This window comes from Dendrobates tinctorius, unplaced genomic scaffold (assembly GCF_039654945.1).
Source record: "Dendrobates tinctorius isolate UK_male_01 unplaced genomic scaffold, ASM3965494v1 ptg000126l, whole genome shotgun sequence".
NCBI classification, from domain to species: domain Eukaryota; kingdom Metazoa; phylum Chordata; class Amphibia; order Anura; family Dendrobatidae; genus Dendrobates; species Dendrobates tinctorius.
The window spans coordinates 15,916,743-15,942,945 of NW_027361794.1; the positions used below are offsets into that span (position 1 = coordinate 15,916,743).

The 26,203-nt window shown below is 46.0% G+C and overlaps 1 protein-coding gene across 3 annotated transcripts in view; it reads right to left on the bottom strand.

The window, feature by feature from the left end:
• Positions 1 to 26,203, bottom strand: part of LOC141047281 (uncharacterized) — a 224,675-nt gene that overhangs the window by 107,390 nt on the left and 91,082 nt on the right. The window contains exons 1-7 of one of the 3 annotated variants that reach the window (XM_073542308.1): positions 16,148 to 16,393; positions 14,426 to 14,575; positions 14,117 to 14,296; positions 13,916 to 14,033; positions 13,735 to 13,832; positions 13,449 to 13,539; positions 3,639 to 5,320 (exon numbers count right to left, since the gene is read on the bottom strand). In XM_073542308.1, the coding sequence (XP_073398409.1) occupies positions 3,798 to 5,320; positions 13,449 to 13,539; positions 13,735 to 13,832; positions 13,916 to 14,033; positions 14,117 to 14,296; positions 14,426 to 14,575; positions 16,148 to 16,339 (2,352 nt within the window). In that variant the 5' untranslated portion in view covers positions 16,340 to 16,393 and the 3' untranslated portion in view covers positions 3,639 to 3,797. Of the gene's footprint in view, positions 1 to 3,638; positions 5,321 to 13,448; positions 13,540 to 13,734; positions 13,833 to 13,915; positions 14,034 to 14,116; positions 14,297 to 14,425; positions 14,576 to 16,147; positions 16,416 to 26,203 lie in introns of those variants that run through there. The other 2 variants (XM_073542310.1, XM_073542309.1) reach the window with 2 other exon arrangements.

A 26,203-nucleotide genomic window follows, 5' to 3' on the forward strand; every position in this document is an offset into this window, starting at 1 on the left:
TATATAAAATTGTTTTCATTGCATAAAAGCGCCAAAACATAAAAAACGACCTAAATGAGGTATCGCTGTAACCGTACTGAATAAAACCGAATAAAACCGCTTTATCAATTTTACCGCAGGCAGAACGGTGTAAACGCACCCCCCAAAAGAAATTCATGAAACGCTGGTTTTTGTTCAATCTGCGTACCAAAAATCGGAATAAAAAGCGATCAAAAGATGTCACGTGCCCAAAAATGATACTAATAAAAATGCCAACTCGTCCCGCAAAAAATAAGACCTCACATGACTCTGTGCATCAAAATATGGAAAAATTATAGCTCTCAATATGTGGTGATGCAAAAACTATTTTTACAATAAAAAGCGTCTTTTAGCGTGTGACAGCTGCCAAACATAAAAACCGCCATAAATAGTAAATCAAACCCCCCGTTATCACCCCCTTAGTTAGGGAAAAATAATAAAACTAAAAGAAAATTTATTTATTTCCATTTTCCCATTAGGGTTAGGGCTAGAGTTAGGGCTAGGGTTAGGGCTGAGATTAGGGTTAGGGGTGTGTTGGGGTTAGGGTTGGAGTTAGAATTGGGGGTTTCCACTGTTTGGGCACATCAGGTGGTCTCAAACCACAACATGGCGTCTGATCTCAATTCCAGCCAATTCTGCATTGAAAAAGTCAAATATTGCTCCTTCCCTTCCAAGCTCTGCCATGCTCCCAAACAGTGTTTTACCCCCACATATAGGGTATCAGCCTACTCAGGACAAATTGCAAAACAACTTTTGGGGTCCAATTTCTCCTGTTACCCTTAGGAAAATAAAAAATTGGGGGCAAAAATATCATTTTTGTGGAAAAAAATGATTTTTTTATTTTCACGCCCAGGCGTTATAAACTTCTGTCAAGCACTTGGGGGTTCAAAGTGCTCACCACACATCTAGATAAGTTCCGTGGGGGGTCTAGTTTCCAAAATGGGGTCACTTGTGGGGAGTTTCATTAGTTTAGGTACATCAGGGGCTCTCCAAACGCACATGACACCCGCAGACCAATCCATCAAAGTCTGCATTCCAAAACGTCACTACTTCCCTTCCGAGCCCCGATGTGTGCCCATACAGTAGTTTTCTCCCACATATGGAGTATCAGTGTACTCAGGACAAATTGGACAACAACTTTTGGGGTCCAATTTCTCCTGTTACCCTTGGGAAAATAAAAAAATGGGGACTAAAAGATCATGTTTGTTGAAAAAATGCGATTTTTTTATTTTCACGCCCGGTCGTTATAAACTTCTGTGAAGCACTGGGGGGTTCAAAGTGCTCACCACACATCTAGATAAGTTCCTTAGGGGGTCTAGTTTCCAAAATGGGGTCACTTATGGGTGTTTTCCACTGTCTAGGTACATCAGGGGCTCTCCAAAAGCAACATGACACCCGCAGACCATTCCATCAAAGTCAGCATTCCAAAACGTCACTACTTCCCTTCAGAGAACTGACGTGTGCCCATACAGTAGTTTTCTCCCACATATGAGGCATCAGCGTACTGAGGACAAATTGGACAACAACTTTTGAGGTCAAATTTCTCCTGGTACCCTTGGGAAAATAAAAAAATTGGTGACTAAAGGATCATGTTTGTGGAAAAAATACGTTTTTTTTATTTTCACGCCCGGGCGTTATAAACTTCTGTGAAGCACTGGGGGGTTCAAAGTGCTCACCACACATCTAGATAAGTTCCTTGGGAGGTTTAGTTTCCAAAATGGTGTCATTTGTGGGGGGTTTCCACTGTTTTGGTACATCTGGTATTTTTCAATCACGACATGGTGTCCGATCTCAATTCCAGCCAAAAAAGTCAAATGGCGCTGCTTCCCTTCTGAGCTCTGCCATGCGCCCAAATAGTCGTTTACACCCACATATGGGGTATCAGCGTACTCAGGACAAATTGTACAATAACTTTTAGGGTCCTGTTACACTTGGGAAAATAAAAATTGGGGGTGAAAAGATCATTTTTGTGGAAAAAATATGATTTTTTAATTGTACGGCTGTACGTTATAAACTTCTGTGAAGCCCTTGTGGGTTCAAAGTTCTCAACACATATCTAGATAAGTTCCTTGTGGGGTCTAGTTTCCAAAATGGGGTCACTTGTGGGGGGTTTCCACTGTTTAGGTACATCAGGGGGTCTCCAAACGTGACATGGCGTCCGATCTGAATTCCAGCCAATTTTGCATTGAAAAAGTCAAACAGCGCTCCTTCCCTTCTGAGCTCAGCCATGCGCTGAAACAGTGGTTCCCCCCCACATATCAGGTATCAGCCTACTCAGGACAAATTGCACAATAACTTTTGCAGTCCAACTTCTCCTGTTACCCTTGGTAAAATAAAAAAAATTGAACCTGAAGTATTTTTTTTGTGAAAAAAAGTTAAATGTTCATTTTTTTTAAATATTCAAAAAATTCCTGTGAAGCACCTGAAGGGTTAATAAACTTCTTGAATGTGGTTTTGAGCACCTTAAGGGGTGCAGTTTTTAGAATGGTGTCGCTTTTGGGGATTTTCTATCATATAGACGCCTTAAAGTGGCTTCAAATGTGATGTGGTCCGTAAAAATAAAATGGTGTTGCAAAAATGAGAAATCGCTGGTCAACTTTTAACCCTTATAACTTCCTAACAAAAAAAAATTTTGGTTCCAAAATTGTGCTGATGTAAAGTAAACATGTGGGAAATGTTACGTATTCAGTTTTTTGTGTGCCGTATCTCTGTGGCATGAAAATTCAAAGTTGGAAAGTAGTAATTTCAATATCTTTCTTTTAGAAAGTGTCATTCAGAAAGGATCTGTGAGCAATTGTATGCGTTTTACATTGAAATCAATAAGACCCAACTCTCTTGTTTTCCTCATAATGGGCTCATTTACATTGAAAAAATGTGCGACAAATAATGTCTATTGGACTCTCAGAATCTGAGCCATGATTGTCCTGTCGATCTCCAGCTCCTTATCAATAGGATCACCAAGGATAGTATTGAATAAAGTGAGCAGTGTCTGCATAATCATTTGAGTATTGATGCTTTCAGGTATACCTCTTATCCAGATATTATTGTGATTTTCTTCGTCATTAACCATATTATACAGACAGTTTATTTGCTGGCTGTGAAGATCCAGTGTTAGTTTATGAGCATTTTGAGGGTCCAAAACTTGTACAACATCATCCTGTAATCTCTGTACCTTGTCAGTAAGCTGTGACAGGCTATAAGTGAGGGAACATATTTCAGTTTTGTATGTGGTCTCCAGCCTCTGTATAAATTGCTCCATGTCTTGTTTAGTAGGCATAGACGCAATATGATATACAAATCAATTATGGTGTTCCACATATCAGAATCCCCTGTGGTTTGCGAGGGGGGAGGTAAATTCCCCTGTGAAGCAAACATTGCTCAGTATGTGGGCATCGGTGAGAACACAAGAAGATTTGTGGAGCTGTTTTTTTGTGAGACCGACATTTAGAAAGGAGAAATTGCAAGACTTTCATAATGCAAGACAGCTCAAGCCTGTGAGTTAAGAATGCTTCTTTTTCCAAGCTGAGGCAGTAATGGCACCGGAGTGGCAAGATGAGCACTTCGATAAGAAATGCGGGAACGTGAATTGCGACACCAATGAATCAGCAGGGGCATGGAAGTAGAGTATGAGTGTTTTTATTTTAAAGAGACCAAACATGAGAAAGGATAGATACACTTTTCGGTTAAAACAACATTCTGAAGATGAAAAAGGCTTCTCCCCTGTGTGACTACTCTGAAGTTTATTAAGAGTTAAATTTCCAAGTAAAACATTTCCCGCATTAAGAACATGAAAAAAGCTTCTCCCCCGTGTGACTGCTTTGATGGCTAAAAAGAGATGATTTCTTCTCAAAACATTTGCCACATTCTGAACATGAAAAATGCTTCTCCCCTGTGTGAGTTCTCTTATGTTTGATAAGACTTGATTTAGCTGCAAAACATTTCCCACATAATGAACAGGAAAAAGGCTTCTCGCCTGTGTGAGTTCTCTGATGTGTGAGAAGAATTGATTTCAGGATAAAACATTTCCCACATTCTGAACATGAAAAAGGTTTCTCCCCTGTGTGGGTTCTCTGATGAGTGAGAAGAATTGATTTATTGGTAAAACATTTCCCACATTCTGAACATGAAAAAGGCTTCTCCCCTGTGTGAGTTCTCTGATGTTTGAGAAGAATTGATTTCTGGATAAAACATTTCCCACATTCTGAACATGAAAAAAGCTTCTCCCCTGTGTGAGTTCTCTGGTGCACCCCCAAATCTGATTTCAGTATAAAACATTTCCCACATTCTGAACATGAAAAAGGCTTCTCCCCTGTGTGAGTTCTTTGGTGTCTATCAAGATGTTCTTTCCTGTTAAAACATTTCCCACAGTCTGAACAAGAAAAAGGCTTCTCCCCAGTGTGAGTTCTCTGGTGCTTAACCAAATCTGATTTCCGTAAAAAACATTTCTCACATTCTGAACAGGAAAAAGGCTTTTCCCCTGTGTGAGTTCTCTGGTGCTTAACCAAATCTGATTTCTGTATAAAACATCTCCCACATTCTGAACATGAAAAAGGCTTCTCCACTATGTGGGTTCTATGGTGTCTATAAAGACCCGCTTTACTGTTAAAACATTTCCCACATTCTGAACAGGAAAATGGCTTCTCCCCTGTGTGAGTTTTCTGATGTGTGACAAGAATTGATTTCTGGATAAAACATTTTCCACATTCTGAACATGAAAATGGTTTCTCCCCTGTGTGAGTTCTTTGGTGCCTATCAACATGTTCTTTCCTGTTAAAACATTTCCCACATTCTGAGCAGTTAAATGGCTTCTCCCCTGTGTGAGTTTTCTGATGTGTGATAAGAATTGATTTCTGGATAAAACATTTTCCACATTCTGAACATGAAAAAGGCTTCTCCCCTGTGTGAGTTATCTGGTGTGTAACTAGATGTGATTTCTGGTTAAAACATTTCCCACACTTGGAACAAGAAAACCTATTCTCCGCTGTGTGAATTTTTTGATATTTAAGAAAAGACTTTTTAAGGGGAAAACTATTTACATATTCAGAGCGTGTATATGGTTCCTTTGCTTTATCAGTTTGTTTTTTAATGCTTATTTTATGACTTTGATTTTCCTCAGGGGTCAGTAATGAATCAGAAGACAGAACCTGTTTCAAAGGATCAGATGGTCGATCTTTGCTGTGAAGGGATGATGGTATATCTGGAGTAGTGGCATTCACTTCAATTGTATCCTGTGTAATCTCAAGATCATCTGATTTATAAACTGAAGATGTCAGCTGTCCCCCTGATCTCCTGGTACAGTCATCTGCCAAGAAAAAAAACAATTATTATTTTTGAATAAAATCCTTGAAATTTATATTTATTAACATTTCTACTTAATCTCTTTAAATATGCAAGTTGTGATAAAAAAGTTTAATTAATCACCAAGACAATGACATTTCAGTCTGATAGAAACATTCATAGCATGAATCAGTAGAGCGCGGTGTTCGACTGTTTGTTTATTCTGCCTCCCAAATGTAGGTGAAAATAATTAGAATAAAAACTTGTATTTATCTCACAAAGCACTATGTGATGGGTAGTAAGATGGCAAATGTGTGATTTTCTCTCTCCAACATCCACTCAGTGCTAATAATCCAGAAAGTGACTGTGAAGTCAAAATAGTCACTACTCCTATAGATTAATTCCCTGAGGGTTATAATTTCCATAATTGAGCCACTTTATTGGGTTTTCTACTGCTCTGGTTTTCTATTTTGTCATATTAGGACTTCTGTAAATGGTGTGTCACAATTTTTCTGGGATCTGGTCCTGCAACATCTGTGTCTGACACCAGGCGCCGCATTATTCATCCTGCAGGCGGCGCTGGTGATGCAGGAGACATCGCAACCAGAAACTCTGGATGGCACAGGCTCTGTCCTTCCAATAAGATTAGGTTGCCTGGGACCTGTAGTACCATAAAGTCTAGCAGAATGGGATTGCGTAGTGTCCTACTGAAGTACCGTATTTTTTGGATTATAAGACGCTCCGGATTATAAGATGCACCCCAAATTGTGAGCAGAAAAATAGGAAAAAAAAAACTATTTTTAATAAAATGGTGATGCTTTTTATAATCCATGCATCTTATTGCTTACCGGGGGTGGTGGCTGCAGTGAAGTGAGGTCCCAGGGTCGCTGCTGGTGGAGGCAAGAGTGGTGCGTTGCTGCAGGCTGGGATGAGAGGGCGTTCTGAGGTGCGCCGCTGTGCTCTGTCCCCGAAGCTGCCGCTGCGCTGTCGACATTTTGTGAAAGGCCTGAGCCCCCAGCAGCTCTTACATGGTTTCCTGTACGGTGGACTCCAGGAAAATGGCTGCCAGGAGGCGGCACATGTGCAGATGGAGATCTCGGCACCAAGATCTCGGGAGATGAGATCACAGCACTGAAATCTCATCTCCCAAGATCTTGGTGGCGTGGCGAGATCTCCATCTGCGCTTGCTCCTCCTCCCAGTGGCCATTTTCCTGGAGTCAACCGCACAGGAAACCATGGAAGAACTGCCGGGAGCTCTGGCCTTTCACAAAATGTCGGCAGAGCCCCCCACAGCATCGGGAACACAGGGCAGCCACCTCACTGATAAGATATATCCGCATTATAAGACGCACCCCCATTTTCCCCAAAAATTTTGGAGAAAAAAAGTGCGTCTTATGATCCCAAAAGTACGTTAATCTGCTTCAGCCAATTGGAAAGCACCACGCCCTACTAAAACTCAAAGCATATGGCCGGAATCTGCCAGATACAGCCTTGTTCTCCTCTGGTTCAGTCCTCTGTGCTCAGCTCCCGGCTTGTGTATTTGTTTCCTGTTGTGACCCCGGCCCATTTACTGACTACTCCTCTTGCATCTTCTGAATTTGTACTTTCTCTGCCCTCCTGGTTGTGACCCGGCTATCTGACCATTCTGCTTGCTACGTCACACCACAGAACAGCAAGTAGATTTAGAGCTCAGGCAATATTTTCCATTAAATGAGTTTCTTTAAAAAGTATTAGACATTCAAGGACGACTTTTCATAATATTGCAGAGATGCGGTGTCTTAAAATTTAGATCTCAGGCATTTGGAAGAGGTAAAGGCGACCTTTTTTTAACGACTACTATGAAGTTACAGGCTCACATGAGTGAGGCAGGCCAATACCAGCACAACTCATACAATATATGAACTGTAAACTAATAGACATAGAACAAAAAAACATGTCACATCCTCAACAACAACGTATGTATGAGGGGCACGCTCCAATACTAAACAGGACTTGCACTCATTTATGGTGGACCATTGGAGCTACTATGAGTCCTGACCAGAAGAGTAGAGAAAGTATTAGTGCTCCCCATTTCAGGAGAGATTGTGCAGTAATCTGAATTCCTTAGGACTGAAAACAGAATGTATTTTATTACGTGGAGTGAATCCATGAATCCAGGGCTCGAGCCATGCCAACACATCTCCTGCAGGCGGGAATAAATGTATATTACAGCCATCAGAAACGCACAGCTTAGAGAGATATCATGGCACAGGTGTAATGGTTTTATGTAGTTTCTCACGACCCTGTTTGAAGTTAGTCATTTTTAAATTGAAAAGTCAGGATAAAGGGAAACTGTTGTTATTGCACAGAAATTCACACTTGGTCTCACTGCACATTTAATGTTGTTGATCATAAAAGCAAAATTTGGCCAGAAAGACTGGACCTGGTCTTGTAGGGACCATATGACAAAAAGGAGGGAAAAAAAAAAAACGGGTTTTTCAATGTATCCGCGCTGACCACACAAGGACAGGATTATTCTTTAAAGCTTTATTGTGCCGATGCGTTTCGTGGCAGGGTATCTTGAGGAGTCTTGAGGAGATCATTTGCATATTCCCAGTGCCTTCTGGGATAAGTGAAGAGTCTCCGCGAGCTCAACGATCACTGGGTTTTGGCCATTGCAGCTGAAAAGAGGAAATTGGATTTTGGATCATCTTTCATCGTTTTTAAGAAATCTCAAAATGGAAGAGGCCAGGAGCCATTTGGTGAGCTGCATTTCTTGCTACATGTTCACAGATTTACCAGTGGAAAAGCCAAACTTCACATGCCACAAATGCAAGCTTGTGTCCCTGTTGGAGGAAAAGTTGCAAAATCTCGAAGAGAGGTTAGCTACGTTGAAGATCATTAAGGAAGGTGAAGAGTTCTTGGACAGAGCAGAATTATCTCTTCATGTTACAGAAAGAGAAGAAATTCGAAGTGCACCTGAAGTAACAGAGGAATGGAGACATGTGACCCAGAGAAGCAGGAGGATCAGGAGGCAGTCAGCACCCATACTTCTCAGGAACCAGTACCAGGCTCTCACGCAGGAAAACGATGAAGAAATACATCAGGATAAGACTTTGCCAACAAACAGCAACCTTGTACGCCTTCAGAGTCCTCCTGGATGGAGAAAGAAAAATGTTGTGAAGAAGAAACGGAGAGTGGTGGTCATGGGGGATTCCCTCTTGAGAGGAACAGAGGCCGCTATCTGCAGACCGGATATAACTTCAAGAGAAATGTGCTGTCTTCCAGGTGCAAAAATTAAAGATGTGTCTGACAGGATATCAGGACTCTTCAGACCTACAGATGACTACCCATTCCTGCTACTACATGTGGGGACAAATGACACCGCAAGAAACGACCTGGAAACCATCTGCAGAGACTTTGAAGACTTAGGCAAGAAAGTGAAAGAACTGGGAGCGCAGGTGGTCTTCTCTTCCATCCTCCCAGTGGATGGCCATGGAACAAGGAGGTGGAATAAGATTCTGCAGGTGAACAACTGGCTACGTCGATGGTGCCATCAGCAACGATTTGGATTTCTGGATCACGGAGTGAACTACTTATACGATGGACTACTTGCTAGAGATGGGGTGCACCTTACGAAGACTGGAAAGCATGTATTTGGAAGTCGCCTTGCTACACTTGTAAGGAGAGCTTTAAACTAGAACAACATGGGAAGGGAAGCAAAAGACCAGAAAAAGCCATACACCTGACAAATGCTATTGAGAACTCTGCTATTAGAAGTGGAAAGGAAGAACAAAGACGAAAGAATCTAATTAATAAAAATATTGGAGAAAGAGAAACCAATCACAAACTAAAATGTTTCTATACTAATGCACAAAGCATGGGCAACAAACAAGGAGAATTGGAACTACTAACACAGGAAAAGAAATATGATGTCATTGGAATCACTGAAACTTGGTGGGACAATACACATGATTGGAATACAAGACTAGAAGGATACAACTTATTTGCAAGAAACAGACTTGATAAACGAGGAGGGGGTGTCGCATTGTATGTTATAAACACGTATATCTGCACAGAGATTGAAGCTTCAGAGACTGGGAGTTCTGTGGAAACTGTTTGGGTAAGAATACAAGGACAGAACAATGGAAAGGACACCATTGTAGGCATTTACTACAGGCCGCCTGTGCAAGCTGAAGATATGGATGAACTCTTTATGCATCAAATGGCCAAGCTCTCCAAAAAATATGACATAGTTGTCATGGGAGATTTCAACTATACAGACATTTGTTGGGAATCTCTCTCAGGCAAAACTAACAGGTCAAGGAAATTCTTATCCTCTCTTGCTGACAACTTTATCTTCCAAAAGGTAAGGGAGAAAACAAGAAGAACTGCTACCTTGGATCTAATCCTTATAAACAGGGAGGAAATGGTTGAGGAGGTAAAAGTGGCTGGGACCCTAGGAGGTAGCGACCATGCTATTTTAGAATTTTGGATAACTAGAGGCGGAAGACCTGTGAAGACTCAGACATCAAGGTTAGATTTCAGAAAGGCAGATTTTAAGGGATTCAGAAAGAGAATTGGAGGGATCCAATGGCTGGATATCCTTAAAGACAAAATTGTCCAGGAAGGATGGGAAATCTTGAAAAACGAAATTCTCAAAGCACAGTTGTTAACAATTCCGAAAAGAGGGAAGAATAGGAAGCATTTAAGGAAACCAGGATGGATGAACACAGAACTTAAGCACATGCTAAAAAGGAAGAAAAAAATATTTATAAAATGGAAAGAGGGAGGCATATCTAAAGAAGAATATAATGCTGTCTGCAGAACCTGCAGGGCACAAATCTGATTAGCTAAAGCTGAAAATGAATTGAGGCTTGCAAGAGATGTCAAAAGCAATAATAAAGGATTTTGGGGATATGTCAAAAGTAAAAGAAAAGTCAAAGATGCTATAGGATTTTTACAGGATGAAAATGATGAAATGGTAAGACAGGATGTTGAGAAGGCTGAACTTTTAAATTCCTATTTTGCATCTGTTTTCTCTCAGAAAGGAAATGTAACATCAACTGTTATTCACTGTCCTATTAAGGGAAAGAAGAATCCAGGATATCTATAAACAGAAAGATAGTGAGGAAACACTTAGCTAACCTAAATGAATTCAAGTCTCCAGGTCCAGATGAATTACACCCCAGAGTACTGAAGGAGATAGCAGAAGAAATTTTTGAACCCCTCTCCATAATCTTTGAAAATTCTTGGAGAACAGGAGAAGTCCCAGAAGACTGGAGAAGAGCAAATGTTGTTCCTATCTTCAAAAAGGGGAAGAAGGTGGACCCAGGCAACTATAGGCCGGTGAGTCTGACTTCTATACCAGGAAAGATCTTTGAACAAATTATTAAACAACATGTATGTCAATACCTGGATAAGAATGAAGTGATTAAACAGAGTCAGCATGGGTTTGTAACTAATAAGTCATGTCAGACTAACTTAATTTCCTTCTATGACGGTATCACTGATTGGGTGGATCAAGGAAATGCTGTAGATATAGTATATCTTGACTTCAGCAAAGCATTTGACAAAGTCTCTCATACAATCCTTATTGAAAAAATGACTAAGTATGGAATGGACAAGGCAACTGTTAGGTGGATTCATAACTGGCTTAGTGATCGGACCCAAAGAGTGGTCGTAAATGGCTGCACATCCAGTTGGAAGAATGTCTCAAGTGGGGTACCACAGGGCTCTGTTCTGGGCCCTGTGTTGTTCAACATCTTTATCAACGATTTAGATGAAGGATTGAGGGTAAACTGATTAAATTTGCTGATGACACAAAGCTAGGAGGGATAGCTAATACTAGAGAAGAGAGAGAGAGGATTCAAAAAGATTTAAATAAACTGGAGAAGTGGGAAGCAACTAACAGAATGGTTTTTAACAGGGAGAAATGCAAAGTACTACATCTGGGCAATAAAAATGAAAAAAGCATATATAGAATGGGAGGAATAGGGCTAAGTGACAGCACATGTGAAAAAGACTTGGGTATACTAATAGATCACAGACTGAATATGAGTCAACAGTGTGATGCAGCAGCAAAAAAGGCAAATGCAATTCTAGGATGTATTAACAGAAGCATACAGTCTACATCACGTGAAGTCATTATTTCCCTCTACTCCTCTTTGGTCAGACCTCATCTGGAATATTGTGTCCAGTTTTGGGCACCACATTTTAAAAAAGACATCAACAAACTGGAGCAAGTTCAGAAAAGAGCGACCAGAATGGTGACCGGTCTGCAAACCCTGTCTTATGAGGAAAGGTTGCAGGATTTGGGAATGTTTAGTTTGCAAAAGAGAAGACTGAGAGGAGACTTAATAGCTGTCTACAAATATCTAAAGGGCTGTCACATTGTAGAAGGATCAACTTTATTCTCATTTGCACAAGGAAAGACTAGAAGCAATGGGATGAAACTGAATGGGAGGAGACACAGATTAGATATTAGAAAAAACTTTTTGACAGTTAGAGTGATCAATGAGTGGAACAAGCTGCCACGAGAAGTGGTGAGTTCTCCTTCAATGGAAGTCTTCAAACAGAGGCTGGACAGACATCTGACTGGGATGATTTAGCGAATCCTGCTTTGAGCAGGGGGTTGGACCAGATGGCCCAGGAGGTCCCTTCCAACTCTACAATTCTATGATGCTATGATTCTATGATTAAATCTGCCACTTCCTCAGGGCCAAAGAATTACAGTATCTGTTTACAGCAGTAGTTTTATACAAAACCTTCATGACATCACAATTACCAACAACAGACATCACTTCCTGTGAAAACGCTCCCTCCAATGTCAAAATGTCATACACCAGTCACAATAACTTTATATCAAGATCTAACCTCTGATAAAACACATTAAACAATCAATCTTTAATTTAAAAAGTGTATAAAACCTATAATAAATATATATTAAAATTGTATAATAATGGAATGACTGGACTCGACCCCACAGGTTTTAGTCAAGCCAGAACCCTGAAGGCTTCCCATTACCATCGTGCTATCTCTCCACTTGTAAGGAATGGTTGTGTAATTTACTGAATTAACTGATTGTTCAATCGGTAAAATTCCCACTAGGTGTCCAACATCCAAACCGGACCCCCACGTGAGCTCGCTCACCCGCTAGGTCAGGGAAGGAAATCTGTCGGGCCACTAGGGACAAAAAAACATAAAGGACAGCTTATCAAAAAAGGTCTACCAACTCATTGAGGCCTTTTGGATGAATGGTATCTAGTTTATATATCCAATACACTTCTCTCTTATTTAGACATTGTATTCTGTTTGGTTGTATCTTCCTCCTTTGTGACATTGGTATCTATGGGAGTCTGCAGCAACCACTGGTTCCTTTCACATTCTACAAGGGGTTGTGACCGTTCACAACCTGTAAAGGTGAGTGCACTAACCGTGTATTGTCACCCAAAATATCACTTTTATCCCCCTATGGGCGCTCTCTTTCCTTCATTTCAGGGACCATATGGGACATTCAGCAGCACCGAAGGGAGAGAAGGTAGATTCATCCAATAAGATATCAGGGATCTAGGAAGCCAACAGCATCATTACCCTCCGCTTTCTTTTAAGCCCCTGTCACACACAGCATGATCGCTAGCGAGATCGTTGCTGAGTCACAAGTTTTGAGACGCAACAGCGATCTCACCAGCGATCTCGCTGTGTGTGACAGGTATCAGTGACCGCCCCCCCCCGCCGGGTATCGCTGATCGTTCTGGAAAGCCCTGGACATTTTTTTGATCGTTGGTCTCCCGCTGACCAGCACGCATCGCTGCGTGTGGCAGGCGGGAGACCAGCGATCAGCGAGCTGGAGCTGGTAACCAAGGTAAACAGCGGGTTTCTAAGCGGCGCTTAGAATCCCGCTGTGTACCTTGGTTACCAGCTCCCTGCACCAGCATGCTGGTATCTAAGGTACACAGCGCACTTGTTACCCACGTTAGCGCTGTCCTGATCGCTGCTGAGATCTGCCTGTTTGGCACCTCACCAGCGATCATGTAGCGACACACCAGCGATCCTGACAAGGTCATATCGTTGTCAGGATCGCGATACGGCCGGACTACACCACCGATAAAGCCTCCATAGCCGGTGACTGAGAAGAATCTCTGACTTGTCTATATTTAGTGATTACTACTCACCCGACCAGTTATAAGCAGCAATCTCCTCTTTACATCGCTCATCACCCCTCACATATGTCTCTGTAGTATTAATATGGGTCAGATCTTCACCCTGAAACAAATATTGTAAAAAGTCACAGATGGAGAAGTCACATCTATGATCAGCTCTAATCCTGCCATCTCCACCGTTCTCATTACACAAGTATAAAACATATAATACTGGAGGATAAAACAAGACTGAGCACAAGACCTTCACAGCCATCTACACATCATAGGGGAGATCTCATGACACCTTCTCTCCATCTACCTGATGATCCTGAGGAACATTGGGATCTTCTTGTTTACAGTCCTGTGGAAGAGGAGGACGGGGACATCTCTCTGGTGTTGTCTTCTTACTGGATAGATCTGGAGGAAACACATACAGGGACTGAATTCATTCTTTACATACAGATAATTATAGGCCGTGTGTATTTAGTCCTGTCTATTACCTGTGAAGGGCTGGGGAACCTCCATCATGACGTCCTTGTACAGATCTTTGTGTCCTTCTAAATACTCCCACTCCTCCATGGAGAAATAGACGGCGACATCCTGACACCTTATAGGAACCTGACACATACAATGATACCGTCATCCCCCCGATCCCTTCATAGTGTTACTGTATAATATCCCAGCATTCCCAGCAGCGTCACCTCTCCAGTCAGCAGCTCAATCATCTTGTAGGTGAGTTCTAGGATCTTCTGGTCATTGATGTCCTCATGTATCAGGGAGTGAGGTGGAGGCTCCGTGATTGGGTTCAGGGGTCTTCCCCATCCCTCAGACACAGGGTCCTGACAGCGCTCACTAGAGGTCTTCTTCACTACTGTGTAATCCTGGTTATGGAGAGACACATTAATAAATCTCACTACAGACATTTCCAGAGTCCTCACCTCTCCAGTTCTGTCCATCTGTTATTCCCATAGATAAGAATGATGTAATGTGACGTCATCAGAATCTCTCACCTCTCCAGTAAGCCGGAAGAGGATCTCTAGGGTGAGGTGTAATATCCTCTCCACCATCTTGTCTCTGTCCATAGCCATCCTTGATGGGTAAATCAGGAAAATTCTCTTATATAGAAGATCTTCACTGAGAGGATCCGATATTGTAGAGACCTGAATGAGAAGAAGATGAGCCGATGTAACATCATAAAAATCCTGTGTAATAACACAATTACTGGAGATAATAAGGGAAACATATGAGGAGATTTATTATTTTACAGTATTTAGTTTTCTTCTTTACATCTGCTAATAAAACCTATATATTTAGGCCACAGACAACAAGCAGTTTCTCCCTCGGAGTCGGCAGCTGAATACGTTTCTCATAGACTCATCTTCCATAACGCTAATTCTCGTCTCATTACCGACACTGGAATCGGCATTAGCAATACTGCAGGAGATATTCATTACACGGGACAGGAGAAATAACTACTTCATGATGAGGACGACATCTTCATCTCCTACTACGGCTCTAGGAACATATTTGGCCGGAGTCCGTCACTGACTCCATCCCCACCGGCCGTCTATATGAAGGTTTCTCGTCTTCCCCGCACTGTAATCTTCTATCACGTTGGATCTCAGGTCTGATTCACACACAGAAGATTGAGGCTTTTTTAAAAGCTTCTTGGCAAGAACAACAAGACAGGAGATATATGAGGCCAATGTCTCCACGTACAGTGATTTTTTAGTATTTTCCTGTAGGCTTCCGTATATTACATGAAAAATACAAAAAAATAAAAATAAAATTGGGGATGGAGATACTGTGGAACATAATTCTGTGTGCGGGAACCAAGAAAGGGGCTCTATGGCATTAAGTATGGGGAAGAGGGAGAACTGATTATCTCCTGGTTTGGGTGGAAACATATTGTGTGTGGAGGATGGCGATACTGGGGGAACATTATACTGTATATGGGGCCAAGTAAGAGGCCCCGTACTATGAGAGTAATACAGGTTTCCTTGGTTCTCGTGTTTCATAGTTGGGTCGTTTGTATCAATCAGCGGAAAAGGAACAAAACCATTGTGATTCTTATAAGGAGACAACACAGAACCCTCCTAAATATAATATGTTATACCAACCCCACAATCTGTGACTCTTCAGGGTAAATCGCTCTCTCACCATTGGATTAGAGCTGATACTATGAAGCTAAAGAGACTAAACAGACTTTCTGTCACCTCCATAAAGGGGCACTTTTCCGTGTTTGTCAGAAGTGTCCGAGGATTATTAGAGGTGATAGTTTCCTCCCAATTAGAAGGGACACCTGTGGATATTGGGGTCTTTACCTGCTACAGTCCTGGAATGGAGCCACCTCCGGCAGAGCCGCACTCCACATAGAGAATAATGGAGCCTCCAGCACCGACCTCCACCCGCAGAGCCGCACTCCACATAGAGAATAATGGAGCCTCCGGCACCGACCTCCACCCTCAGAGCCACACTCCACATAGAGAATAATGGAGCCTCCAGCACCGACCTCCACCCGCAGAGCCGCACTCCACATAGAGAATAATGGAGCCTCCAGCACCGACCTCCACCCGCAGAGCCGCACTCCACATAGAGAATAATGGAGCCTCCGGCACCGACCTCCACCCGCAGAGCCGCACTCCACATAGAGAATAATGGAGCCTCCGGCACCTACCTCCACCCGCAGAGCCACACTCCACATAGAGAATAATGGAGCCTCCGGCACCGACCTCCACCCGCAGAGCCGCACTCCACATAGAGAATAATGGAGCCTCCAGCACCGACCTCCACCTGCAGAGCCGCACTCCACATAGAGAATAATGGAGCCTCCAGCACCGACCTCCACCCGCAGAACCGCACTCCACATAGAGAATAATGGAGCCTCCAGCACCGACCTCCACCCGCAGAGCCGCACTCCACATAGAGAATAATGGAGCCTCCAGCACCGACCTCCACCTGCAGAGCCGCACTCCACATAGAGAATAATGGAGCCTCCAGCACCGACCTCCACCTGCAGAGCCGCACTCCACATAGAGAATAATGGAGCTTCCAGCACCGACCTCCACTCGCAGAGCCGCACTCCACATAGAGAATAATGGAGCCTCCAGCACCGACCTTCACCCGCAGAGCCACACTCCACATAGAGAATAATGGAGCCTCCAGCACCGACCTCCACCCGCAGAGCCGCACTCCACAGAGAATAATGGGGCCTCCAGCACCGACCTCCACCCGCAGAGCCGCACTCCACAGAGAATAATGGAGCCTCCAGCACCGACCTCCACTCGCAGAGCCGCACTCCACATAGAGGATAATGGAGCCTCCGGCACCGACCTCCACCCGCAGAGCTGCACTCCACATAGAGAATAATGGAGCCTCCAGCACCGACCTCCACTCGCAGAGCCGCACTCCACATAGAGAATAATGGAGCCTCCGGCACCGACCTCCACCCGCAGAGCCGCACTCCACATTGAGAATAATGGAGCCTTCGGCACCGACCTCCACCCGCACTCCACATAGAGAATAATGGAGCCTCCGAGCACCGACCTCCACCCGCAGAGCCGCACTCCACATAGAGAATAATGGAGCCTCCGGCACCGACCTCCACCCGCAGAGCCGCACTCCACATAGAGAATAATGGAGCCTCCAGCACCGACCTCCACCCGCAGAGCCGCACTCCACATAGAGAATAATGGAACCTCCAGCACCGACCTCCACCCGCAGAGCCGCACTCCACATAGAGAATAATGGAGCCTCCAGCACCGACCTCTACCCGCAGAGCCGCACTCCACATAGAGAATAATGGAGCCTCCGGCACCGACCTCCAACCGCAGAGTCGCACTCCACAGAGAATAATGGGGCCTCCAGCAGCGACCTCCACCCGCAGAGCCGCACTCCACAGAGAATAATGGAGCCTCCAGCACCGACCTCCACCCGCAGAACATAGAGGATAATGGAGCCTCCAGCACCGACCTCCCCCCGCAGAGCTGCACTCCACATAGAGAATAATGGAGCCTCCAGCACCGACCTCCACTCGCAGAGCCGCACTCCACATAGAGAATAATGGAGCCTCCGGCACCGACCTCCACCCGCAGAGCCGCACTCCACATAGAGAATAATGGAGCCTTCGGCACCGACCTCCACCCGCACTCCACATAGAGAATAATGGAGCCTCCGAGCACCGACCTCCACCCGCAGAGCCGCACTCCACATAGAGAATAATGGAGCCTCCGGCACCGACCTCCACCCGCAGAGCCGCACTCCACATAGAGAATAATGGAGCCTCCAGCACCGACCTCCACCCGCAGAGCCGCACTCCACATAGAGAATAATGGAACCTCCAGCACCGACCTCCACCCGCAGAGCCGCACTCCACATAGAGAATAATGGAGCCTCCAGCACCGACCTCTACCCGCAGAGCCGCACTCCACATAGAGAATAATGGAACCTCCAGCACCGACCTCCACCCGCAGAGCCGCACTCCACATAGAGAATAATGGAGCCTCCGGCACCGACCTCCAACCGCAGAGTCGCACTCCACAGAGAATAATGGGGCCTCCAGCACCGACCTCCACCCGCAGAGCCGCACTCCACAGAGAATAATGGAGCCTCCAGCACCGACCTCCACCCGCAGAGCCGCACTCCACATAGAGGATAATGGAGCCTCCAGCACCGACCTCCCCCCGCAGAGCCTCACTCCACATAGAGAATAATAGAGTCTCCAGCACCGACCTCCACCCGCAGAGCCGCACTCCACATAGAAAATAATGGAGCCTCCAGCACCGACCTCCACCCGCAGAGCCGCACTCCACATAGAGAATAATGGAGCCTCCAGCACCGACCTCCACCCGCAGAGACACACTCCACATAGAGAATAATGGAGCCTCCAGCACCGACCTCCACCTGCAGAGCCGCACTCCACAGAGAATAATGGAGCCTCCAGCACCGACCTCCACCCGCAGAGCCGCACTCCACATAGAGGATAATGGAGCCTCCGGCACCGACCTCCACCCGCAGAGCTGCACTCCACATAGAGAATAATGGAGCCTCCAGCACCGACCTCCACTCGCAGAGCCGCACTCCACATAGAGAATAATGGAGCCTCCGGCACCGACCTCCACCCGCAGAGCCGCACTCCACATAGAGAATAATGGAGCCTTCGGCACCGACCTCCACCCGCACTCCACATAGAGAATAATGGAGCCTCCGAGCACCGACCTCCACCCGCAGAGCCGCACTCCACATAGAGAATAATGGAGCCTCCGGCACCGACCTCCACCCTCAGAGCCGCACTCCACATAGAGAATAATGGAGCCTCCAGCACCGACCTCCACCCGCAGAGCCGCACTCCACATAGAGAATAATGGAGCCTCCGGCACCGACCTCCACCCGCAGAGCCGCACTCCACATAGAGAATAATGGAGCCTCCAGCACCGACCTCCACCCGCAGAGCCGCACTCCACATAGAGAATAATGGAGCCTCCGGCACCGACCTCCACCCGCAGAGCCACACTCCACATAGAGAATAATGGAGCCTCCAGCACCGACCTCCACCCGCAGAGCCGCACTCCACATAGAGAATAAATGCGTATCCAGCACCGACCTCCACCCGCAGAGCCGCACTCCACATAGAGAATAATGGAGTCTCCGGCACCGACCTCCACCCGCAGAGCCACACTTCACATAGAGAATAATGGAGCCTCCGGCACCGACCTCCACCCGCAGAGCCGCACTCCACATAGAGAATAATGGAGCCACCGGCACAGACCTCCACTCGCAGAGACGCACTCCACATATATGGCTGCTCTGTGTGCACAGGACCTGCGAGGAGGTCACAGGAGGGGAGGAGTCAGGGGTCACATGATCAGGTGGCTCAGTGTATGTAGGACTCTGCTGTGCTGGTTGTCATGGTGACGGATGAAGGGAAGTGAATGTATCAGAGGCGTACTGAGCGGAGTCGCATGTGTATGAGGCGTACCGAGCAGAGTCGCGTGTGTGCGAGGCGTATCGAGTGGAGTCGTGTGTGTGCGAGGTGCACCGAGTGGACTCGCGTGTGTGTGAGGCGTACAGAGCGGACTCGCGTGTGTGCAAGGCGTACAGAGCAGACTCGCGTGTGTGCAAGGCGTACCGAGTGGACTTGCTTGTGTATGTGGCGCCCCCAGGAGTATGGTCGCCACAGTGGCATTACCTTCCTCCTAGGGAGGGTGATGTCTTCCTTGGAAGCAATGAAGGATCTCTCTATCAAGTAAATCCAGCACACAGCACAGTTCCCACTCCAGGGCAGCAGAGGGAGCTCTGAACCAATCTGGGGGAGGAGTTGCTCTCTGTGGCCAGGAAGGGGAAGTTAGTGGAGTTTGTGTGAGGAGGGAAAAGTGTGGCTGGAGGATTGAGCAGAATTCAGGCTCACTTCTAGCTGGTCCGGAGTCCGGTATCCGAGGTTGTATGGATGCTGATGGTCCTGCAGCAGAAACCGGAGGAACAAGAAGCTGTAAATGCTCTGTTCCCAGCTAAGACTCAGAGGAACAGCAGCAACTTGTGTGAGCCAGAAAAAGGAGGCTACGGCTGCCTGCCATACGAGGGAAGTTCTAAAGAGAGCAAGCAAGAGGAACTTCAGTGTAACTCAGTACTGCAAGTACCTCAGATAAGCGCTAGGAAGGAGACTACACAACCCACCTGCATAGAGATTCCTAAGTTGCTTCTAGGCTAATCAGCTCCTGTTCCATCTGTAATCTGGATCCTGGACTGCACTTACAAAGCAAAGTAAAGGTAAAGGAAACTGCACCCTGTTGTGTCATTGCCTTCTTCCTGCAACCCCTTCAGCACTGCTACATCTCTGTGCCTAACAATGCACCCTCTTCCTCAACACCTATTACTACTGCCCTGGGACTACAGCTCTACCTGTGGGGAGTTCTTACATCTTGCTGCCTTATACCATCTGTCCCAGAGGATCTGCACTGCAGCGTCGGCTTAATCCCTTCATTGCCGAGCACCACAGGTGGCGTCACGTATCATCCACCTATAAACTTTATTCAGCCATGTTTCACCCTTTTGCATGGATGCCCAGGACCACGGACCGGGTTACCGCCACTGTGACACATTCCTCTGAGACACCGGCCCAGTACCGAGTAACCCCACTGACCTGGCGGGTGATCCATTTTGGCGTCACGAACCGGATTTACGAAGCCTGGTGCCAGAGACTGTATTGTGTGCCATAGACTTATTGTGCAATTGCCGCCATTACCCCGCCACTTGGGGCACGCGGGAAGCCAAAGAGGCGTGCTGTTGTGGGTGGAGCCTGCAAGAGAGTGCGAAAAGTGAGGTGCTGCGCGGGAAGAGACCAGCGGGCGAGAAGTGAGAAGCTGAGGCCTGCAGTCCCGGCGTGCCCCGATCATACAGCCTGCGGAGCTGCGACCTTGTAAGCCAGTGAAACACGGGGCCTGGCCAACGTTATCTAGGGGGGAAGAGAATGAGGCAAGAGAAGATGCAGCGGTGATCGCCACCACACCCCCCACAGCGCCGCAAGATGCATGGGCAAGCGCAGCTGCGGCTCCAATGGCACCGCAGAATCCAGCGGCCAGCGCCGCCTCCAGAGCACTGCAAGGACCAGTGCCCACCGCAGCAGTCCCCATAATGCCGGTGTCCATGCCCTATATACCGGAAGCGGCCTGGTTACCGCAGTACTCAGGGGAGTCACATACCCTGAGTGAATTCAAAGAGAGACTGTGCAGTTTGTTTGAGGTGTATCCTATGTCTGGAAGCCAAAAAGTGAACATCCTTATTGGGCAGCTAACTGGTGCAGCGCAAAGAGAAGTAAAGTTCTGACAGGAACTGATAAAGAGACTGTTAAAAAGATTCTGGCTAAGCTATGAAGCACCTTTGACATACGCACTGCAGCTGAAATAAAAATGAGATTCTTTGGGTGTAAGCAAAGAGTGCAGGACAGTATACGGAACTATGCTCTTAACCTGCAGGAGGCGCTGCGAGCCATAAAGCAGATTGACCCAGACAGTGTGAAAGATGGAGACAGACTGTTAAAGGAGCAATTTATTGAGGGACTCCTATCCAGTACCCACAGAGCACAGCTGCGCATCATAGCCCTACAAAACCCTGATCAAGACTTTGCAGACTTTAAAGACAGGGCTATCCGGGTGCTGCATGAACCAAATGTCAGCCGTCCAGCTCCCCCTAGTCGCCCAGCAATCACCTACCACCAAGCAGACCAAAAATATGGCTGCACTTGCCAAAACCATGCAGTCCATGCAGGTGTCCTCAAAGGAGAAGATCCAGCTGGTCTCCAGTCCAGAAAATGTCCCGTAGCTACGGAAGAGGATCCTGCCACTCCGAGGGAGAGACAACGATCGCTATGACCAGGACGGACGTCCCATCTGTCATCACTGCCGCAAGGCAGGCCACATCGCAAGATTCTGCCACCCTAAGGCAGAGGGCCAACCCCCAGGAGTAGGACCACAAGGCCCAAAGAACTGGCAAGCCAAGTATGTTGGTGGGCGACCGGTCCTCCCAGTGGTGATTGACGGCATCCCCATGAGCGCTTTGATGGACACTGGCTCTCAGGTGACAATTATGCCATATATCCTTTACAAACGGTATTGGGCTGACTCTGAACTTACTCGCAACCCAAGTGATGAGCTAACAGTAGTTGCCAGCAATGGTCAGTCTTTGCCACAAGTAGGATGTAAAGAGATTACCATTAAGGTGGGGCGAGTGGAATTAAAATCTCAAGGTCTGATAGTTGTAGACATTGATCGACGAGAATGTAACCCAATGATGACCTTAGGTACTAATGTGATTGAAAATCGTCTTGCTGAGGTTATTGTTTTGCTGCAACAGGTAGCCGAGACAGTTGGTTCCAGTGAATGAGTCCTGCAGAAGGAGATCAAGGCCCTGATGCAAAGACAGCAGGTAGAACTGTCTGGCGGAGAAATTGGCAGCGTCAGAGTGAGTGATTCTTTCCCCATTGCGATACCCCCCCAGATGTGAAATGTTAATTTGGTGTCAGGCAGCCATAGGCCTCAGAGGAAAAGATTAGCATTGGTAGAGCCAGTGACCTCTGATAGCCGGCCCACTGTCCTGACAGCCAGAGGGGTAGTTGATGTCAGCAAGGGGAGTGTACCTGTACGCCTCTTGAATTGTGGGGAGGAGAAGGCCACAATACTTCGGTATGCCACAGTTGCTAAGCTGTTTACTGTCAGTAACAACGCAATACAGGCAGCAGAGCTCTTGGTCTCATCCAACCAGGCAGGGGACAATGGCTCTGTAAAGCAGCTGGAGGAGTGGTGTCAGCAGCTGCATGTGGGAACTGACTCCACCCCTTCATACCAAAAGAATGGGGTTTACCGAGTGGCTCAGGAGTATGAGCGGGTATTCAGAAAACACCCTGTAGACTTTGGGAAGGCAAAAGGGGTTCAACACCATATCCCCACTGGAGATCATCCACCCATTAAGAAAAGGTACCGGCCTATACCCCCAACACAATATCAATGTGCCAAAAGTATGTTGCGAGAAATGAAGGAAGCTGGGGGTGATCAGAGATAGTTGTAGCCCCTGGGCAGCCCCAATAGTCTTTGTGAAAAAGAAAGATGGTACCATGAGAATGTGTGTTGATAACAGAAAAATTAACAGCATTACACATAAGGATGCCTACCCATTACCCAGAATTGAAGAGTCATTAGCTGCACTTAAAACTGCCAACTATTTTACCACCTTAGATCTCACTAGTGGGTATTGGCAGTTCCCGTGGCAGAGGCAGACAAGGAGAAAACAGCGTTTACCACACCAATGGGTCTCTGCGAGTTCAACTACATGCCACTCGGGCTCTGTACTGGCCCAGGGATATTTCACCGGCTAATGGAGTGCTGTCTTGGACACAAGAACTTCGAGACAGTTCTGTTGTACCTTGATGATGTCATGGTTTTCTCCAAGACTTATGAAGACCATCTGGAGCACCTGGCTGAGGTGTTTGAAGCCTTGTCCAACTTTGGCCTGAAAGTGAAGCCACACAAATGCCTCCTCCTGAAGCCCAAGGTGCAGTACCTCGGTCATGTAGTGAGTGCAGAAGGTGTGGCACCGGATCCTGACAAAGTCACTGTCGTCCGGGACTGGCAGAAGCCCAGCAACCTCCATGAGATACGTCAATTCCTCGGGTTGGTAGGCTACTACTGAAGGTTCATCAAAGGCTTCACTGAGATAGCTACACCTATGCAACATTTTCTGGTGGGTAAGCCCAAGAAAGCCAGGAAGAAGAGTCCTACATTTGAATGGAATGAGGAACTGGAGAGGTCCTTCACTCGACTGAAAATGGCTCTCACAGGAGATGAAGTTCTGGCCTACCCAGATTATGACCAACCATTTGTTCTGTATACTGATGCCAGAAATGTGGGTCTGGGAGCAGTACTGTCACAGGTACAGAATGGCAAAGAAATGAGTGATCTCCTATGCCAGAAGGAAGCTTTGTCCCACTGAAAGGAACCCTGACAACTACAGTTCCTTCAAACTGGAGTTCCTTGCCATAGTCTGGGCTGTGACTGAACGATACAAGCATTACCTAGCTTCAGCCAAGTTTACCATCTTCATGGACAACATCCCATTGACTCACTTGGAGACTGCAAAACTAGGTGCACTGGAGCAGTGATGGATGGCCCGGCTGTCTAACTATGAATTTACCATCAAGTACCGAGCGGGGCAAAAGAATGCCAATGCTGATGCGCTGTCGAGGATGCCCAATCTGCCAGATGGGGGAGAAGACCGTGAGGCACTCGAAGAAATAGAGTTACCTGCCTTTCACTGGCCAATTGCGGCCCAACATGCCCAAGGAGTGAGAAACAGATGATCTATCGTGAAAGAGGCTACCCTAAATCCGTTGCCTCATCATGACTGGGCAGAAACGCAGGATAGCGACCCCGCAGTCCGCCTGGTAAAGGAGCTACTGTCACAAGCTGACTCACGCCCAGGTCCAGATGCTCCTGAAGAAACCCAGCAGTTGTGGAAGGATGATTTAGCGAATCCTGCTTTGAGCAGGGGGTTGGACCAGATGGCCCAGGAGGTCCCTTCCAACTCTACGATTCTATGAAAGAGGCAGGCTGTTCATCTATGAGGGAAAGCTATGTCGGAGGAGTATTAATTCCTCACACTCATGAGCTGGTCTGCCAGGTGTAAGTCCCAAAGAGGGAGGCATCAAAGGTCTTGGAAGCATACCACAATGGAGCTGGACACTTCGGATGGAAAAAGTTGGAGGCCTTGCTCCGAGAGAGATTCTACTGGGCTGGTATGAGGAAGGCCATTGAAAATTGGTGCCGGGAGTGTAGACAATGCAACCTGTGCAGGAAGGACCGTAACAGCCAGCGAGCTCCTTTGCAGCCAATAATAACTAAACAGCCACTCGAGTTGGTAGCCTTGGACCATGTGAAGCTGGTCCCAAGCCATTCAGGCTACGTTTATGCTCTTACCATCGTTGACCACTACTCGAGATTCCTGGTAGTCGTGCCTGTCAAGGATCAAACAGCCAGGACAGCAGCCAGAGCATTCCAACAGCACTTTTGTCAACCACACGGATATCCCAAGCGAGTGCTTACAGATCAAGGTCCAGCCTTTGAGGTAGGGCTGTGGAGTCGGAGTCGTGGAGTCGGAGTCGGAGTTAGTTTTGGTTGGAGTCGGAGTCGGTAGAAATGTACCGACTCCGACTCCAGCTTTAAAAAAAATGTATTAATATTTCATAATTGAACTTTCATATGAATTTTATAAATGTTACTCAAATATATATGTTCTATCAAACTATGAACAACAGTGATAAGCAGTTCTGCTGGAGATAGAGACATTTCTTACTTCTTGTGTGTCACTGTTCTCCACTGCCCTTATCTAATCTTATACTTGGTTAACCTCATGCTGCCCCAACCCCCCTACTTACAATGTATGAAACTGAAAGTGAAAATGTGTTGCAAATTCTTAGTAGTAAAGCTCCTCCTCTAGACTAGATCATACTAGGTGTGCGTCTTCCAAGCATCTCACAGCTGCCTGCTACTCAGAAGAGGAAGACTGTAAGAAGTATTATCCTTTCAACAAACTTTGCATCAGTTAACTGTGAGTACATGAGGAATAATAACAGTATTACTGACCACTATATCAGTTGTACGACCTGGCAATAATTTTGTACAATTGTTTTTAGGAAAAACAATTGTCATTTGGATTGTGAATGCAGAATTAAAAACCTGAGAATGTCAAAGTAGCATCACATTAAATCAGCTGTATTTGAACATTTCACCATCACTCAAGATAGAAAACATTATGTCTGTCAGTGTATGACAAATAATCCAGACGAAAACAAATGCTGTGAAGCCAAGATGAGTGCATATTCAGGCAAAGATAAAAATGCTCCTACCAGAGCTTCTAATCTAAAGAGACATTTACAGCGCTTTCATCCAGAAGTACTGAAAGCAGTGGATGAGAAAGACTGCATCCAAACCAATGAACCAGTGCCCAGCTCTTCCAGCCAAACAAAGGAGCAGAAAACTTTGCAGCCATCAGTTGCAAGATATTTTGTCAGTGACAAAGTTACTGTGACAATGACAGTAGATACATTTAAAAAACAGATCATAGAGCTTGTTGTAAAGGATAGTGTGCCTATTTCATTATTTTCACGACCAGCTTTTATGTGTCTGAATGGGGAAATGGCCCGCAAGCTTGGTGTTTCTCTGGAGAGAGAGAGTATTAGAAAATTAGTAATCGAAGAAGCTTTTAAACAAAAGGAAGAACTTAAAAAAACTCTCAAGGGACGC